A 14,120-nucleotide genomic window follows, 5' to 3' on the forward strand; every position below is an offset into this window, starting at 1 on the left:
CCATATGCTTTTGTAATAAAAGTTATATGCACAGTGTTCACCTGAAAAGTGAGAGTTTCTGATATTTTCAAACTGGATTTTAACAAAATTATTTCTCTGCTCTCTTTCTTCCTCCACTGAAGACACTAGACAACAACAGCTCCACGCATTGCAAGTGTTGTATTGAAGAAATGCCCCAGCATGCTAGAGCTAATAGAGGATCAAAGCGCCTTGCATTCACTGGGCTAACTGGGAATGTAAGTGATAACTGGCAAAGATTGGAGTAGCAGTATATGACACCTACAGAAGGGGAAGAGAGTCTAATCGGTACAAGTGACCATCATGCTTTGCCCAGTTGGGAGCCATTGAAATATATAATACTCCATGAAGCTGTGGGCAGGTAAGCCATGCTGCAACAGACTTTGGGTGCATCAAGAACATAGAATAATAATAAGAATAATAATTTCAAAGAATAATAATGTTCTGGTCTAATCCTAGGCCAGACGGACTCATTGTAGACAGGTTTGTGACAGAAATTTGATAAAAGTGCAAAAAAGCAAATTTTGGGTAAATGCAAATGCCATAATAAGTCACAAGCCTGTGTCACTGATGAAGCAGAGACTGTTGAGGAAAAACAGGCCTGACTCTTGATAAAGAGGTGGCTGCAGCATGGCAGAAGAAAATTAGTATGTTTGAAAGAAACACTGCAGCAAAATGTGTCAGTGCAAGATCTAAGTAAGGTGACAATTAGATCTGAAAAAAAATAAATAAATAAGAGGTGTTCAATTTATCTGATAAAACAGTCATGTAGAAGATAAAAGCAGTTTTGACATACATAAAAAAACACTCCGTAAGACACTGTAAACAAGTTTAGACCCACATTTAGCCCAGATGTGACTGATACACACAGGACTGATACAGAGTTCTCGTCTGCTGGTGCTCACGAGCAGAGTATTAGGAAGCACTTTGTCCCTGGAAGCTACACTCACATACCAACAGATGCTGGATGGAAGCCAGCCACCTTCATGGGAAAAACAGTGGAACCATATTCATATGATGATGTCATCTTCAGGGGAACAGATACAGGTACCTAAGGAGAACCCAGCCAAGTTTTCTGAGAGGAGAAGACTTTGGTAAAGAGCATTGCCCACAATATATTGCTGCATGTGACATTTTGAGCAAAAGGTAGAAATAATGGTGATTATTTAGCTAATAAACCTTCATCCACCCATCCATACATCTTCCTCCGCTTATCCGGGGTCGGGTCGCGGGGGCAGCAGCTTAAGAAGGGAGGCCCAGACTTCCCTCTCCCCAGCCACTTCTTCCAGCTCTTCAGGAGGAACCCCAAGGCATTCCCAGGCCAGCCGAGAAACATAGTCTCTCCAGCATGTCCTGGGTCTTCCCCGGGGCCTCCTCCCGGTGGGACGTGCCCGGAACACCTCACCAGGGAGGCGTCCAGGAGGCATCCTAAACAGATGCCCAAGCCACCTCAACTGGCTCCTCTCGACGTGGAGGAGCAGCGGCTCTACTCCGAGTCCCTCCCGGATGACCGAGCTTCTCACCCTATCTCTAAGGGAGAGCCCAGCCACCCTACGGAGGAAACCCATTTCGGCCGCTTGTATCCGCGATCTCGTTCTTTCGGTCATGACCCAGAGTTCATGACCATAGATGAGGGTAGGAACGTAGATCGACCGGTAAATCGAGAGCTTCGCTTTTTGACTCAGCTCTCTCTTCACCACAACGGACCGGTACAGCGCCCGCTTCACGGCAGACGCTGCACCAATCCGCCTGTCGTCTAATCTAATAAACCTTGCGTTGAGATTTTGATAAACACAACATTCCTCTCAAAGGATCTACTACCAAAAATAGAGCCCTGTGTTCTTGAAAATATTTACTAAGAACTTTTCTCCAAATCTGTCTGTGTTCTGAAACTAGCTAGTGATAAATTGCAACAAAAAGTAAATTTTCTCTAAGGATTACTACAATAAGGGAGTAATTTTAGTTAAATATTTAGATGTGAATTATCGTTTTAAATCATTGATTTAACCAGTGTGAATAAACAGAACATTATATATATATATATATATATATTTATAAATATACATACAGTATATGAAGAGAGAAAGAGATGTATTCAAGTTTTATTTACCGGTATATATTTTATTTATATGTTTTTGCTGGAAGCTGTTTTTTCTTTGTCTTTCATGGAAGCGGATGTAAACTTTCAAGCACAATGGGTGGTACAGGCCATTTACCCTTTACCATTTTAGGCATATGGATGCCATTACAGGGCAGATAAACAAACAACCAATGCTATTCAAATAGGGACTACAGCCTTCGAAAAAGGACTACAAAAAACAAATGTGACACCAATGTAGTGAACTATCAGCTTTCCATTACAAAACCACAAATGCACTGGGAAGTGTCCTGCTTTCTAGTCCTAGCTCTTTTCTAACTCCCAGTCTTATTTGGATAATCCTTACAGATTTGAATTATTCGGATGGGGCTAGAGGAAAAAAAAACTTTTCTAAGTTTTATTGGTAAACAAATCGTTTATTGCTAAGGTCACCAACCTTTCTACTAACTAATAGGAAAGGCTACCACTACTGATCTATGAACTGGAGGAGTCGGCGCTCACCTAAATTTAATGCATAATAAACATATTTTTGATGTTTCTTTTAAATTCCAATTTTCTTTTAGTAACTGTCATTTTGAAATCTATATAAATGCTATAATGCTCTACACGATTACTATGATGAAACGCTTTATAGGTTATTAAAAAAGAAGAGCAACATAATGAAATAAAAGTTCTGCCTTTATTTTGCCACTGACTGTGAGATTTTTGCATAAAATCTGGCATTTCAAAGAGTCCATGCTGTCCTTCACTCTACTCGTATAGCACTAGCCTTTAGGAGATAAACAGCCTGATGCCTTACAGTCATGTTTATTGTAAGTGGTAGCAAGATATTGCTAAGCCTTCATGAAGCCTCTTTTGAATAGATTTAGTTGTATAACAATTTGTGATTACTAGTCTTGCTGTAGATATCAAACTTATTTTGACTTACTTTTATTACGTAGACATTCTAAAATTTACCATATCTGTAAAAGAAAAGCTGATTACTTGAAGACACAGATGGCATACTCCTGAGTTAACACCCAAAACACTGCAACTAAAAGATGACCTCAGAGCAGTGTCCTCCCCACAGGAAGGTTTGTGTGAATAAGACAGTTTGAAACACACAAGGATGTGCACAAGTACAGATGTAGAACAATCCATTTTACAAGCTAATCTTTAATAAGCAGTGAATAAGGAAAGTTAGCATTACCTTTAACATCATCCTATAAAAGAAAAATTACTTTATTGGTTTCAAGTAAGTAGAATAGTTGGACATTTTTAGGGAGAGTGTTTACATATTTAGGCTAGATAGCTTGTTCTCATCTGGTCACAATTATAACTAGCTCATCTCCAAGACAACCTAACAAACAAAACCTAAGTTTTGATTATAAAGAATTGAAGGATATCCAAAAATCACTAAAATTCCATCATAGAGTAAAAGTTATTAATAATGGAACACATTCATCATATTCTTTCATTTGTAGTTATTATTGAACAGATCAATGTTAATAAAGAGGAATTGGATTGTTGTGTTTTTTTATTAGAGACTTACCGTATATTTATTTGGATTTTAAGAGGTTTATGTAATGTCTGGATCATAAGTTGTATTAAGCGGGTGCAGGTGCACAGGACCAGCTGAGATTGGAAGGTAATTCAGTTTTGTTCCCTTCAAAATTGGCACCTAAGTTTCAGGGTGGATTTACAGACAGTAATCACATCTTCTCATTGCGTCTTTGAAAATCAGGTTTTCTGTTTTTGTAAGACCAAACTACAACCAGAGGGCTTGTTTACTTGGATACTTACTTGAATATCACAGAACTTGCTCAGGACACAAACATGCTTAACCTGACTTTAATTCAGGGCATGATGGTACAGATATTCTTAGCTAAAAAGTTTATTTTTATATACCTTTCTTGTTATATGCTATTGGGATTTTTTTACTTTTAGTATTTTAATTTTGAGTTGATGAAAGAAAATTAAACATATGGGTTTTCCATCTTTCTTAGAGCTAAGTTCTGTTAGTTGAGGAGTGTGTTTTTTCTTCAATTCTACTGAATTAATTAGTTATTGCTAATGGCAAATACAGCTGTCAATCTTTTGGAGAATGTTGAGCTTGGACACTAGATGGAGAGTATCTGTAAAGAGCAATTTTAGATCCTCACTGAACCCTGGTTGGATTTAGGCCTTGACCTTGAATGCTTTAAATTTAGCCTTTGATAAATGTGTAGGGTTGTTTTTTTCTAGTTAGAAGGTAAATTTCTGTACTAGTCTCAAGTCGTCTGCAGAATTCAACACATTTTCCTCCAGAAGTATTTAACTCCCTGCCAAAAACTTCCCCACATCATAATGCTGCCAACACCATTTCAATCTGAAAAACTCACACAGAGAGAAAAGACCATTTGGAGAAATTTATTGATACAATTACTTTGTCTTTGGTGCTCAGACCTCTGCAGGAAACATAGCGCTTAATTTTGATAGATATGCATGAACAGGAGTAAAGAACAGGGCTGTTTCCCCCCAGGCCTTAAACTGGTGGTGGAGATAGATGAAGTTGGTCAGTCTGTAGACTGCTGGTTAGCGAGACGGTATGCTGAGCTTTATGGGGAGATCCAGTGGACTGCGTGAGCTGATACTAGAGCTTCACTCAGGGACCTGGAAGTCCAGTTGGATAACACAGGTTGAGAGAACCTGTCCATGATGAGCAAGCATGAAGCAACAGTGGAGAGGAAAATCTCCTCGTTGGGAAGAAACCTCTGGCAGTACCAGGCTCAACATGGCGGTCTTCTGCCGGAGCGGTTAAGATGAGACATGGAACGCAGGATGAGTCCAGGAGGAATGACACTCTGATGAAGCTTAGCTACGATGGTGGAGGAGGGGCTGGAAGTGGGCTGAAACGGTGTCATCTGAATAAATTCACAGCGCATCCACCACCTGTGCACAGGAGCAGACAGGTGCGTATTGGAACCTTTTAAGATGAGCTTTGGATGCCGATTTGCTTTCGCGGAGGGGAGGTTCAAAGCTGATTGGCTGTCACAGGTGGATTTATGAAAAAACACAATGAGTTTCTTCAGTTGATATTCCACCTAGGCTCCATGTTGCACTGTAAAAAAATAATGTGTTAGGAATATGTGTTCTTTGAACTGATCAGAATGCTGTGCATATTTGCTTTGCTGTGTAGATGCCTTTGGTAATTGGTACATATACTTAAGATTTAAGGATTATTTTCATCTTGCGATTCTTTTTGCGTATGAAAGGGCAGACACTTGTGTGAAGGAAAGCTCTGTGTTTAAATGTTTAAGCTTTCCTGTTTAAGCTGCTCAGTGGTGCAGTGGGTGGCAACGCTGCTTCGCATAAAGAAGGTTGTGGGTTTGATTCCTGGCCTGGGTTCCTTCTGCATGGAGTTTGCATGTTCTCCCTTTGCATGCATGGGTTCTCTCTGGGCACTCTGGCTTCCTCCCACAGTCCAAAAACCGGACTGTTAGGTTAATTGGCTTCTCCTAGGTTTGTGTGTGAATGGTTGCTTGTCTCTTTTTTGCCCTGCGATGGACTGGCGACCTGTCTAATATGTACCTCGCCTCTAGCCCGTAGACAGCTGGAGATAGGCACCAGCACTCCTCGCAGCCCCGCTTGTGATAAGCGTGACGGATTTTGGATGGATGGATTAAATGTCTATGAGACATGAGAAAAGATTTTGACAGAAACTGTAATTGTACTCAGACCAGAAATATGGCTCCGCTTACAGATGGCAGCGTTTACCATCGTGCTTGCTTTGGTCCAGAATACCAGTTAGAGAAGCATTTTCTACATACAGCTTGCCACATCTACACACCATTACATCATACACAAATTTGTAAAATGAGGAGACTTCACTGGCTCCAGCCATATTAAAATATTATACAGTGTTCTAGATCAAGGATATCCCAAATGTACAGTGACAGAGCTTGCTGTTAAGAACTATCCACTCCCTTTTATTTCCCAAATCTTTGTTATGTACAAAATGAAGATGATAACATTTTTTATTAAGGCATTAATAGAGTTTAAAAACACATGCAGGAATAATAGAAAATAATCCAAAACACTTGGATTATTGTGTTATATTATAACTTTCCTTTCTTCACAACAACTTTATCTTTAATTGTTGGAGACATTTTTTTTGTCTTCCATATCTTATTTGCTCAATGATATTCTCTATCAAACTGCTGAGGCCTTCAGAATGAGCTGTATATTTATCCATCCATCCATCCATCCATCCATCCATCCATCCATCCATCCATCCATCCATCCATCCATCCATCCATCCATCCATCCATCCATCCATCCATCCATCCATCCATCCATCCATCCATCCATCCATCCGTCCATGTCTGGGTTTATTACATGCAGCTGTACTCTGATTACTATTCAGATTACTTATGAAAGCTGTTGGCTGCAGATCAAAACTTATTGCCACTCCTTTCACTTTTTGGAGAACATTTTGAGTGAGATTTTACTACAATGTATTTGATGTAAAAAAAAGATTATCTGAGTACAAGGACCTGTAAGGTTTGAATCTGACTCTCATCTGCTCAAATAATACTTTGAAACAAATTAATTTTAACAGAGCTCACCTTCACATGCTCATTGGGTTTACAGTTTCCTTCCCAGCAGCAAAAGAGGAAAAAGACATGGTTTAGTTTTAGGTATCCTCTTTCCGAAGGACATCACTTTGTCATTTAAAGTCTGAATAAAAGGACTTTTTATTTTACGTAAGAAAGATGGACTTCAGATTAACCTTGAGTAAGATTATTTTAGCATTTTCTTTTCCTCTTTACTGAAGTCCATTAGTCCATTTAACATTATTAAATCATAATAGGGCAGCATTTTGATGTAAAATGACTTATTCCATTAAAACTCAGAAAACATACTTTACCATGAGTAAGATTCCACGGCCACAGAGCCAGAGGTAATTACTGTATTGATTAGAATGGTTTCCCTATGTGATGGAACTGAGGACACACAGATGACAGGGTTTGTCTGAACAAGGGGTGAGGGAAAATACAATAGTATAAAAGACATAATGGAGGCATGGTATTAGTGATATGAATTACAATTCTTTAGAAGTGACAAACACATCAATTTTTACTTTTGTAAACAGTGTGCTATGTGAAGTCTATATTCTCTTTCTGCATTTGTGGGTCCCTTTATTGTCGTGAACAATTCAGAGTATAAGTATGTATAAGAATGAATTCATCTGGCTTTGCATGGACGCCTCAGATGGGGCTCAGCCTGAGACTGTGAGGAAGAAGCTTTAACATGGCATTATCAAGTAGATGTTACAGTATCGTGCTAGTTAGGAGTCCCCTCTGCTCTTTTTTTTAAATGTCAGTTTGTGACGTACAGTCATAGCAAGTCATCACCTGAGAAAAACCATTGTCACACAAGAAAAAAAGACTGTATTTATTCTACCATTCAAACTTTGGAAAATATACAGTCACATTTCATTGATATTTCTGAGTTTATTTTGACATATATATGACTTTAAATATAAAAACTTCCCATTCTTTTCTGGAGAATCTTTAAAATTATTCTCAAAATTATTATTTTTTTTTGTTCTTATTTTTCATGGGAAATATGTGATTTTAATCACAAAATATTTCAGATAATTGACTAAAATGTGTTATTTCTTTCTTTCATTGACAATAGCCCTTAAATGAGACTTGCAAACACAAAAAGTATATATGAACACTGAAAACCAAACCACATGGAAAGGGAAAATGTGGCAAGCTGCAAAAAAAACAACCCCCCCCAAAAAACTACAATTGAAGAAAGCTGCAAAGTGGCTCTACATAAAGGCAGGCATCCAGACCACTTGGAGGAGATGATAATCATTTAATGTCTATGGACAAGATCCATTAGAAGGACATAAATGGGATGCTCATTAATAGGAAATTTGAATAAAGGCTCTGTTCGAAAACCTGGGCTGCATCCTCCAAGGACGCGGTCTACCTAGACTGGATCCTTCGAAGTCCTTGAAAATAAGGAGACCGGAAGAGTTTTGGCTGTAAATTCGACCAGGTCCTCCCTTCGGCGGGTTTTACCGCCATATGCTCTGTTGCTTAGCAACCGTGAAAGTTGACACACAAAGCAGGAAAAGAATGAAAACCGACGTTTTCAAACTGTTTGTTTATTTATTTATTTTTTATTATAAAGTGAACAAAGACTGATGTGAATCCAGAGTGGAATAAAGGTTCCAACCAGCGGGGGCAGGAACAAATAAAATCAAATGTAATGATATAAACCTTAGTCAGTTAAATAACATGCTGCTGTCATTTTGCACATCTCTGATGTTGCTGCTATTTTCAAATATCCATTACTGTAAAAATGTCCATAGCTGCATATTGGTTATTTATTCTCCAGTTTTATATTGTTAAAAACACTTTACAAGATTGTTATTCTAATATATTTTTCTAAGGTCCACATTTGTGTGACCATTTTCAAATATCTTTCTGCTGCTGTAACTTTGCCCATTGTGGGACAATAAAGGGATTTTCTATTCTATTCTATAAAAGAGGTAGAAAGATATAAGTAAATCTAAATGACGTATGTATAAAAAATATATCTGCAAAATCTCTAGTATTCAACAACAAAAAATATTTAACTAAGCATATTGTGCAAAACAGCAATAAAAAGATAAAAATCCTATCAGATTTATAGTCCCTACAATCTGTCCTTAAATTACAGCCAAACCCATTTACACAGTAACAGATTAAAACCTTTAGATAAACCAAACATTATACCAAACATATCTGACTCAATTACCATTAAAACAACTATTTTCTTTAATCTCAGACGGAACTATTCACAGACTTGTATTATAATAAACTGAACTTCCAATTTTCACCATTGTTCGGCGCCAAGTAACCTTTCCTCTGATCACGGAGCAACAGGCTAGCTTGGTCTCGCAATGAATCCTGGGAAAACCAAGGATACCGAGGATACATCGGACCCGTCCTCCAAATCGGGCTAAAAGAAGGACACATTTTAAGGCTGCATAACGAGTACTCTTTGAATCCGACCAGACCTCGGCGCAGCGCTATGACGTAATCGGCGTTCGAATCTGGCCTTCTAAGGAGGCGTCCTAGGTTTTTGAACAGAGCAAGAGTATCCTTTTATGCCTTTACGAGGAGTTCGGTCCATGATTGTCTCCTTCTAATGGTCTGGAGCCCTTTTTTTTCCACACAAAGCTAGTTTGCAGCTTCTTAATCTGGTTGTTCTATTTTGTGTTTGCAGGGTATTTGCACCCATCAGCCTTTGTATATAACTTTTTAGTGCTGTTAGTGCTGGTATTTTAAGCATATATAGGCAGGAAACCAATTTAGATCAGTGGCGGTTCTAGACCAAATGTTCCAGGGGCCAGCGTTTTTTCATGGGGGCACAGAAAAACATGAAGCAAAAAAAAAACAAACAAAAAAAAACAGGCAAGATATTTAAATATATTGAAAGAGCCGCATAAAGTGAAATTTCTTCAATTAGGCTTTATTAAAATTATATGTCTTCTAACTGAAAATATTTATTTTTGGCTCAAAAGTGTTCAATTGGATTATTGTTAAAAACAAAAAATAAATCCCTTAGCATAGCAAAAAAAGCAACTCAAGAAATTGTAGATATATAAATATATAGATAAAAGATCAAATCAAGCTATTATTTGGAATATTAGGTCAATATACATTGATCATTTAGGAATTTTATATATTTTTAACTTCATTTAAGTTAAAATTATAGTTTTCTATAAAATAAGAATTAGAACTCAAGAAAAACTGATAAATTCAGCTGTAAATCTTTTTTTTTTTTTTTTTTTTGAAAAAAGCAAGATTTTGAAAACTGGGATCCTATCTCAATATCACTGATGCAATCACCTTATTAGTTTTAAATGATTAGTAAAACAGAATGTTTTTTTAAGAAAAAAAAAATAGATCCAAAGGATCAATCATTAACCATGTCTGTTCCAGCACATATCATCATTAGAATTTCATTAGTATTATGTCTATTATGTCTACAGGGGCCACAACAGGGGCCAGGACATGATCTACAGGGGCACTGGCCCCCGTTGGCCCATGTCTAGAACCGCCCATGATTTTAATGCATATCACTCCCGAAAAATAAATAAAATGGCATCAATTTCATAATACTGATAGTTTGATTGTGCTTCACATCAACTTTTCCTCTTGTTGACTTCAGACTTTTAATATTCAAATTCGCACAGAGAGGATATATAACTATAGCGACCGTGTTGTGACTAAAATAACTATCATTTCTCAGTTCGAGGACGCGTTTCCACTCTGTAATCCAGGCAGCCTCATCATAAGGCAGTCAGAGAGCCGTCATTGCCAAACGGACCGCAGTGCGCACAGGGGAAAGGCTGCGCGCCCCGCTTCTGCGCGCACCATGTCGATCCATGGAAGATTTAAGCGATCAGGTTGCAGTTTAATCCGGTTTGAATGTTTTCTCTTCTGTGAATTGGAACTAAAATAAAAGTTTAAAAGAAGCATAAATAATGACGAAAATCTGAAACAGACTACCTCTTTGTGCGTTGAGGTAAGTGGATTTGAGCAATTGGTAAATTCATTTATCTCAAGTCTGTGAGTGTGTGGGTGAATGTAGAGCAAAGCGCTTTGATCAAGTCTCCTTAATTGAAAAAGCACCATTTAAGTACAGGCCATTCACAATCTAATAATTGTGAAAAAATCGACCAGGTGATGTGTGTATTATTTTAAGCCTAAAATCTTTTCCATTCTCCTGAGCTTAGTGAATTATGGTTTTGTTTTGTTTTCCATAGTTTATGATATTTCCTGTTTGTACAAATTCAAGTTAATTTCAGGATTCTGAACCTGTTGCCTTCACACAGCAGCAGATTCAGGTCCAAATCTAATTATTAATGGGCTAATTCTAATGGTTATCATCTATTTTTCCTTTGTGTTATAATTTCATGCATTTTAAAAGAAGCATTTTTTTTCCCAAATAGCATGCTTTCCAGCAAAATAAACAATCTGTGATATAAACCTAATGGACATTCTGATGGCAAAACTAAAAACATACTAAGTTATATGTGTAGTCAAATGTTAAACAGGCGAATTACTGTTTTTTGTTATAATCATTTCGTTATACAACATTTCTACTGTTCTGTTACTTCATTACATACAGTAGGGCTTTCTGAACCCCCTTCTTCCCATTTTATTCAATATAGCCTACTCCATGATATTAACAAAATCACTATATTTGTTTTGCAGTAATAATAGCTGAAAAACTCTCCTCTGCTCTCTTTGTCATAGTTTTTGGTCTGTATGGGATTTTTGTAGAAAAAGTGAAATGATACAGTTATTTAATAATAGGGATGATTACATTCAGGATTTTTTGAGTCAAGGTCCTGATATCTGCTGTATTTTGTAATCTTTCATATTCTCTTATGCATAATGTGTTTTCTCTGGTGAGGTCGTTAATTCACATGTTAATCACTCTAAGCTATTGTGCACTTTTTGCACATTGTGTTTTTTGTGAGTGATGAGTAGGTCTATAAAAAGCAAAACAATTATTTTATCCAGCTTTGACTGCTAAGAGAAAAAACAACATTGATTGATAAAAATGTTTGTAACTAGATAACACTAAATAGGCAGTTGCTGTTAACTCATCATTTTTTTTGGGATGTAAATACTGGTAAATGGTCTACAAACGCACCCATCTAAGCCTAAGTCTAAGTTATAAGCTTTATTGTCTGCTGTTTGTTATTCTAAGCCTTCAAAAACCTAAAACAGTTAACAACTTTAGACAAAGCAAAAGCAAATAAAGTATCTTGGTTAAAACTGTTTTACTATAAGCACAGTTTAGCATAAAAACAACAAATCAAAGCAGCCTATTTCTGTAAATTCCAGGTAAATAATATGAGTTTTTTTTTAAGTCTGCCGTAAGGTATTTATATTTCCAAGATAATTTACATTGCTCCAAATATTTAAAGACCGTGAAAAAGTATTTAGTTGTATTATTTACTTTTAAAAACTAAGATCTGAAAAAAAGTGTGCTTACTCAGCAGAGGCAATTCTGCAGAGGCAGTAAATATATATTTCCAAGATAATTTACAATGCTCCAAATATTTACAGACCGTGAAAAATTATTTAGTTGTTTTATTTCCAACAAAAAAAAATTTTTTTTAGTTGTATTATTTGCCTTTAAATATTAATATCTGAAAAAAGTAAGTAGTATATATATATATATATATATATATATATATATATATATATAATATATATATATATATATATATATCAGATATATCAGCAGAAATCTCTGACAATAAGCTTTCAGAACAACCTCTGCACTGACCTTCCAATAACTTGCAAATAAATCCTGTCTTATTTAAAAAATGTATATATGCAAGTTTATAATTAATATTTCTGTCTTTAAAGGTTCAGGGGAGAAAATCAAAAGATAACTGCTGGTGACTTCCTGTTATTTTCCATTTAAACTACTCAGGGTGTAATTAGCTTTGGCAAGTTATGTCCAGTTTTGCAAAATAGAAAAACAAATTATGTTAATCATTATCTCTCCTAATAATGATCCTATATTTATTCTACAGGTTGACTCTTAGCCATGAATGCGGATGAACTAAACATGACCGAAAAGGAACATTTTCCTCTCCAAAATGGACCTTTCAACTGCTGTTCATTTATAAGTGATGGGAATCTCTGGACATTGGATGACAGCACAAAACTGGTTGGAGTTCAAGTTGTTCTCATCCTCGCTTACAGCACAATTATCCTCTTTGGAGTTACTGGAAACTCCTTGGTGATTTATGTTGTCTATAAGTTCAAAAATCTACGCACAGTGACCAACTTCTTTATTGTGAACTTAGCTGTGGCTGACCTGCTGGTGAACACGCTGTGTTTGCCTTTCACTCTTGTCTACCTACTTTACGATGAATGGATGTTTGGTCAAGTGTTGTGCTTTTTGTTGCCATTTGCTCAAGGCATGACCGTACATGTCTCCACCATCACTCTGAACATCATCGCTCTGGACCGCCACAGGAGCATCGTTAACCATATGGAGACCAAGATGTCCAAAGATATGTGTGTTGTGGTTATCGTCATCTCATGGGCCCTCAGTGCCTTACTGGCTAGCCCTCTTGCCATTTTCAGGGAGTATGGTTCCTTTAAACTTTCCCCAGAAGAGTCCCTGCAGGTGTGCACAGAGAAGTGGCCGGACAGCAGCATGAATGGAAAGATCTACAGCTTCTCAATGCTTGTGGTTCAGGTGGTTATACCTCTTCTTATTAATTCTGTTGCATATATTCGCATTTGGAACAAGCTAAAGAAACACATGACATGCGGACGTAATGACAACCAGCGAAGGAGAAAGACCACCAAGATGATGCTGACCATGGTGGTAGTCTTTGCTGTGAGCTGGTTGCCTTTCCATGCATTTCAGCTCGCTATAGACATTGATAACACTGTTTTGAACATGAAAGACTTCAAGCTGGTTTTCACTGTGTTCCACATCATGGCAATGTGCTCGACCTGCGTCAATCCCATTCTGTACGGATGGATGAACAACAACTACAGGACTGCTTTTTTATCTGTGGTCAAATGTTATACTCCCCTCGGTGTCAAATACAGATCCTCGAAAAACAGAGAGAAACAAAAAGAGGAGGAAAAGGACTGTACTGACTTCCAATCAACAAATCTCTAATGTGAACCAGGATATACTTTGCTAACTCATACTCTACAGTGTCCTGAAAATGTATGTTGCTTTTATACATTTGTCATGTTAAAATGAAACACTTCTATGTATATTATTGGGATTTCACTGGGTGAAGTAAATCAAAGGGGAATTGGTATAAAGAAATAAAGAGAAGATACATGGACTGTGTCCGAATGTCCACCCTAACTCCTCGATCACTGTATAGAGCAGCAACTGTATAGTGGACTTTAAAGTTAACTCAGTTAACTGACTGTTTCGACACTCCCACTTTTCTCTCCCTGTTGGTAATGTGACTCTA

At 37.2% G+C, this 14,120-nt stretch overlaps 1 protein-coding gene across 1 annotated transcript; it reads left to right on the forward strand.

Moving 5' to 3' along the window:
* Positions 1-10,478: 10,478 nt before the first annotated feature.
* Positions 10,479-13,897, forward strand: npy2r (neuropeptide Y receptor Y2). Its single transcript, XM_038306151.1, has 2 exons — positions 10,479-10,669; positions 12,702-13,897. Exon 2 carries the CDS (start codon positions 12,716-12,718, stop codon positions 13,808-13,810), a length of 1,095 nt encoding a protein of 364 aa, XP_038162079.1. The 5' UTR covers positions 10,479-10,669; positions 12,702-12,715; the 3' UTR covers positions 13,811-13,897.
* Positions 13,898-14,120: the final 223 nt, after the last annotated feature.

Source organism: Cyprinodon tularosa, unplaced genomic scaffold, assembly GCF_016077235.1.
Source record: "Cyprinodon tularosa strain WSP-4 unplaced genomic scaffold, ASM1607723v1 ctg573, whole genome shotgun sequence".
Classification (NCBI taxonomy): domain Eukaryota; kingdom Metazoa; phylum Chordata; class Actinopteri; order Cyprinodontiformes; family Cyprinodontidae; genus Cyprinodon; species Cyprinodon tularosa.